At 38.9% G+C, this 6,093-nt stretch overlaps 1 protein-coding gene across 1 annotated transcript; it reads right to left on the reverse strand.

The window, feature by feature from the left end:
- Positions 1-2,114: 2,114 nt before the first annotated feature.
- Positions 2,115-5,843, reverse strand: LOC144036632 (pannexin-3-like). The gene is made up of 4 exons (XM_077547418.1): positions 5,764-5,843; positions 5,317-5,531; positions 3,144-3,895; positions 2,115-2,838 (listed from the first exon to the last, which is right to left on the reverse strand). The coding sequence occupies exons 1-4, from the start codon at positions 5,821-5,823 to the stop codon at positions 2,780-2,782; spliced, it is 1,086 nt and encodes a 361-aa protein (XP_077403544.1). The 5' UTR covers positions 5,824-5,843; the 3' UTR covers positions 2,115-2,779.
- Between the last annotated feature and the right edge of the window lie 250 nt (positions 5,844-6,093).

Consider the following 6,093-nt stretch of genomic DNA (forward strand, 5'->3'; position numbering starts at 1 on the left):
AATATTTTGCTTCCTTATTCCCACGTTCAACAAGCGGTGTAGTTTTTGTATCACCCGCCATTGTCACGTCTCCTGTGTTCGTTGTCTTCATGTTGTTTTGATACATGCAAAGCCATGTTTGTTCTGTAGATTGCAATAAAGTTAGAAAAAAAAAGTGTTTGTCTTCTTCGCTGATTCTACGCTTTAACGCTTTACGTTAAGTCCCTGTGGCTGCGCTACAGCGCCACTCCAGACTTGGCATACACATTACAGCCGTTAAACGTCCTCAGGTCTTCTTTCCCGTCGGAAGTGATGTTGCAGCCAACAAACCCAGCCTTCATATTTCGAATTTGGACACAGCGTCTATCTGAAATCGGTCACTCTTGCTAAAGGGCCTGGATATTTGTCAAACGAACTGAATTTGAGTGGAGGCAATTTGAATTTGTCGAGTTTATTGATTCAAATTAAAATCCAAATTATTCAGATTCAGTTTCTGGTGGCACATATTTCATTCAGCCAATAGAAAAGAGAGAGTTATAAACATCTTACTGAAATTGTTCCTTTGTTTCTGTTGTACAAGTTGAGCAAACACATTTTTTTTTTTACAGCGTGGTAAGACTTGTGCTGTGATGGTGTGTTCAAATGAAAGTCGGAAGTTAGAGCACATGACATTGTAACGCCAGAGTTGTGTGCTCCCAGCGCTTCCCAGCCATATAAATACAACAAAACATGTAACTAGAATGCTTAGATGATTAGCAGATAACATCAATTATTTTTAAGATCCATCTGCCTTGCTGATTTGGAGTCTCAGAAATACAAACGAAATAGACGGAATATGAAAAAGTTGGAATTTAGCTGTTCACACCCACATAATAAAGTCAGATACAGGTCGTATTTGGGAAAGAAAAAAATAAATCTAACATGGGTCACGTTTGCCTTCTTGTGAAAGTAGCCTCAGTCTTCAACGTCACCAAAAATCAATCTTCTTCACCTTAATTCAACATTGATTCCACATCTTTTGCTGTCTGGGACCTGTTGAACTGCTTCAATCACGAAACAACAGTATCTAATCAAATATTGTTTATTTAGAATACTATAAATACACATTTTAAATTCACATGATTTCACTGATTTTATCAAAGTTAACGTATGAAGACAAGTATAATTCTAAATAAGTACGCATTTCTCTATTTTACTGAAACTTACACTCATAGTTGCCAAAAACATCTTGTTTTTCTGCACATTGCAATCAATGAGATATGAAATGTGACCAATGTGAGTTTTTCTTGATCAGCGGGGAGACAGGCATATACAAGGGGGGGAAAAAACGGTTAATTTTCTCCAAACAAGTTGAGTAATTTTAACGATCACATGAATTTTGAGACAGCTTTAATTTGTTTCACATGTTTTGTGTCACGTTTTGTCGGCACATTCTCCCATTCGCGCTTAAGTCATTTTTATTTCACGTCTAGCATGTGTACTTTCCAGGTGCAGCGGGTCTCCTTTACAGACTTCTGACCGGCCCACCACGTGTAACCTTTAAATTTCTACGTAACCATCAAAGAGGCATGACTCGGTGAAGTCCAAGGGTACGTAGCTGTAGATGAGTCCAATCTTAATCAGCTCGTCTTACTACAGCTGTGAAGTTTTGATTATCTGGAAGGTAAGATGCGGAGCAAAAACTTGTTGTGGAGGGAAAATAAATCAATTAAATTTGGGAATCAGTATGCCAATTTTAGTTTTAATCAGCATAAAAAAAATTAACTCAAAAGAGTATTTTTTTTCCAAGTTCATTGTTAAGGCTCTTTATTCCTTCTCCTGAAGCTCCCTGTAATCTATAAAAAAAAAAATTGGAAGTACACCCACCCACATACATATATATACATATACATATATATATATATATATATATATATATATATATATATATATATATATATATATATATATATAAAGTTAGGATTTGTGTTGATATTATGCATCATCTTCAGTGGTGTCCAAACTTGGTCATCAAGGGCTTTGCAGGTTTTGGATTTTTCCCTTCTCCAACACACCTGAAGCTCATCGGCAAGCTGTGCATAAACCTGATAACGATTCTGTTCATTGGAAACGTAAACATCCAGAACTTGCAGGACTCCAACCCTCGAGGACCGAGTTTGGACACCACTGCATGAAACTAACACTAACACACGTTCATCACAATGTTCAAATCTTTTGCAGCTCCAAAAAGATTTTTGGTTAAACCCGTTTGAATTCGACTCGCAGTCCTCTGTCTGGTCATTCATGGTCCTTTGTAGTACAGCGAGCATTAAAGAAAACAAAAAGACTTCAGTTCAGATGGAACTTAATACTCATTTCAGAGTCGGTCCATGCAGAGTGCATACATTTCATCAAGGTGCGTGATTGACACACTTGATTTGATGGGAGTATTTAGATCTGAAATGTTCAACATTACCTGCTAACTTAAAAATACAGGGGTAAAATGATTGTCCTGACTAAAACTAGACTAAAAGTTCAAATTATGTTTTCTTGGACTAAAATAAAGACTAAAATACTAGATTTATAGTCGACTAAAATGGACTAAATAAAATTGGAATGAGGTTGACTATGATAAAAACTAACTAGCGTGATTGAAACTGGACTAAAACAGACAACATTTTTAAAATGGTGGATAAAATTAACACTTAGTTCAGCCAAACAAGTGTGCAACAGAAAACCTTTTTTGACTTAAGCACATGGGAGAATATGCCCAAAGCCTTCCTTCCCCCAGCTTTTCACATTGATTCAGTCCATAGGAGGCCTAGTAATGACTAAATGGTGCAGTCTCCTTCAACTCATGGTACCCCTGGTGGTTTGGCTCTGTGAAGAGACAGAGAGGTAGTTAGACTTACTACAAATCCATCTCTTTTACAATCACCATTGGTTTTCACTCTTTGACAGATAGATGTGACAGTATGGAATTGTGGAAATAAAAATACAGACTAGAACAATGATTGCCATTAACTCACTTGCATATAAAGAGTAGTGTACATGTTTTGTTTTGTTTTTTTTAACATTGATGAGTTTTCAAGTTCACTTAATGATTTTCTGTACATCCCAAATGATGTAGGTAAAAATAGCCACTAGTAGAATGCGTTTGAGTGTGTAGATCAGTGTTACGGTACCAAAACTCATATTCTCCTCCACCATTGGCCTCTGTTCATTGCAGTTTACAATTCTTCCCTGCGCTGCTCCCAGAATAGTCATGAGATCCACAAGGTTGAACTTTCCTTCCTCTTTTGCTTCCTGCACCTCCTCGGCCAACTCCATTGCGGCCTCCTCCCTTTCTTCCATCTCCTCTTGGCTCAGCATTGCATTCAGTCCTTGTCCTGCTGTAGTCTTACCGACCATTGGTGGTGCCAGAGAGCACAAAGCCCTAACCTGCCCATATGACTTAAGGTGAGCAACATTGGCTCGCAGGAAGAGCAGCAGCACATTGAGATCATTCAGGGGACATCCTAGCCTGCGTTTGTTGAGAACATCCAGGGCTGGAAGGACCTCATATACGGAAATGAAGGTGGTGTCCCAAACGAAGAGCCTCATAATACTGAAGAGGACAATTGGTGCGAACAGCACATAGATGGCGCCATTAGCCACACTTATCACCTGAAAGACCAACTGGCCAATCATTTTACATTGAACCAGCTCAGGAACCCAGTTCTGATCCCGTAGCATGCCGCTACGCACAAAGCAGCTGAACTCATCTTGCAGGAAGGCGGACAGGTGGAAGTAGGCAAGATAAAGACAGGCAGCCGCCATGAAGGTCAGCAGGAGGAACCCTCGCAGGAAGAGCATGCTCACGAGGAAGTAGGAGTTTTGCTTGCACTGCATGTATCTCTCCAGTAGGGGGTACTCAAAGTACCGCTTCCTCTTTGCTCTGCAATGAACAAAAAGAGAAGGATATGAAGGATAGAAGGTGTCATACAGTTGCACATCATTCCGAGTGGGAAACAAGCACTTCTATATTTATCTTGTAGGAGCTGCTTACCACATTGCCCACAGTAGGCTTCCATTAAGAGGTTTTCCCCTCATTTTCTCCTTACCTTATCATTATACAGATACATTTAATTTGGCAGGAAGCTATGGTACACTGAAAAAACAACCTATAGAATTGACCCAATAAATGTAGAGTAACAATCTGCAGCCACTTTGTTGGGGTAAATATAAATTATACAGTGGTTAAATACATAGGTGGCAAATCCAGGTCCAGAAAGTAAAAAACCCTGCCACAGTTTGGCTTTAGCCCCGGGTGCTAGCTAGCTCCCATGGTGCTCGTTTACCTGCTAGGGAGCTAACTGATAGCATCAGGGGCTAAAGCCAAACTGTGGCAGGGCTGGAACTGGATTTGCCACCTCTGGATTCAGTAATTATGAAATACTTAAATATGTTGGGTAGAGTTTACCTAACATTTTTGATTACATTCTACGGCAACTCCAATCAGACAAACTACATTATTCCATTATGTGCTTGTTAAAACTCGTAGTGTGATGACCCATACGAATATTGCGGTGCAGACCGGTGGCTGTTGGGTATATTTTACTAAAAAAATGTCTGTATGTTTTGTTCAGTGTTTATCTGTAACACTTTTTACTGTTACAAAATAGATAGTCTAAGTTGAATTTACCCTGTATTTGATAATTACTTTACTGTCAAAAGTAGTCAGGTAAATTTTAAATGATTTTTGTGGATCTCGCCAAAATCTTTTTTTTTTTTTTTTTACAGTGTACTGTCCCTTCTACCGTGTTTCTATTCACTTTATCTGTATTTTGTCATGTCATTCATTGAGTCTTTTTTTTTTTACAAGAGAAATTACTAAAATGATAAGCATAAATCAAGTGTTCATAATTTTTTTTAGATAATCCAATTTACTTTGCCTTAATACTGTAGATAACTGATATTGGTAACGCTGTAATTTCCACTGATTGTTCTGCTTCTGTGATTCTTACTTTTCATGAACAGTTTGGTAAACTGTCTTTTAAGGCATTACTTGGGGCACAAACCAACGCACAAAATGAGGTCCATAAAGATATGGTTGAATGAGAAGTTGAGTGGTTTGCACAAGCTCTGACTTCACCATCATTACACAACTTCAAGAATGAACTAGAGCAGTAATTGGGAGTCATTCCGGTATGGATGAATGGACAAAAATCCCACAGACACACTGCATATCTTAGAGAAAGTTTTCCTAGAAGCTGATTTAACTGCAGAGGAGTGACTGAAACCTATTATCTTTTATATTTGGTTCCTGTATTGACGCGTTATCATTTGACAAAAGGTAATAAGGTAATAAGTTCTTACCTCTGCAGTTCTGCCTGAAATGTTAATGGGTTCCTGGTGTTCTGGCGCATATCCAGGATGCTCTGAGCCAATCGGATTGAGCGATTGTATGACTTGTCTAGTTCATCAATTATGAAGAGTAGGTCTGAGCCCAGTGAAGGTATGACAAGCTGACGCCAGATGAGAGCCGGAAGATACATTAACACTGCCATAGCCAGAAGAGAATATGGGAACATCTAGAGAGTGGCAGAGAAAACATTCAGGGTAGCAAAAGCATTGACAGTTCAATTTCTTTATACAGTGTGTTGTAGTACTTTTTGGTTCATTTGTCACTGGGCCTTAAATATCACAAAAAGGAATCAGTTGTTCTACCGACAAAACAATCAGCTTCCTAATGTGGGGGGAAGTGTAACCATCACGTTCTTCTACAAACCACAAACCTGTACGAATCAAATAAATTTCACTTACTTTGTGTACCCAAAGGGAGCGCTCCTCAAAGTTCCCATTGCTGTCAAACTCGTGATGCATGAGTGAGTCCCAGCAGTATGTATCAACATAGCTGGCCTGCTTCATTGTGAAATTGGTGGGAGGGAAACAGCTAATCTGTGGGCCTGCGCAGAAGAAAAAAAAGCGACATTATCAATAACATTATCTGCTAATGAGGGGGAATTTGAGACTGATCTATGTCAATAAATTGTCTTCAAGCAACCCTGACAACCAACACACAAACACAAATGAACCATTTTGTTATTATTGCTACATCAAGTGGAAAATGAGGCAGAGAGAGAGAGAGAGAGA

The sequence above is a fragment of the Vanacampus margaritifer genome, chromosome 16 (assembly GCF_051991255.1).
Source record: "Vanacampus margaritifer isolate UIUO_Vmar chromosome 16, RoL_Vmar_1.0, whole genome shotgun sequence".
NCBI lineage: Eukaryota > Metazoa > Chordata > Actinopteri > Syngnathiformes > Syngnathidae > Vanacampus > Vanacampus margaritifer.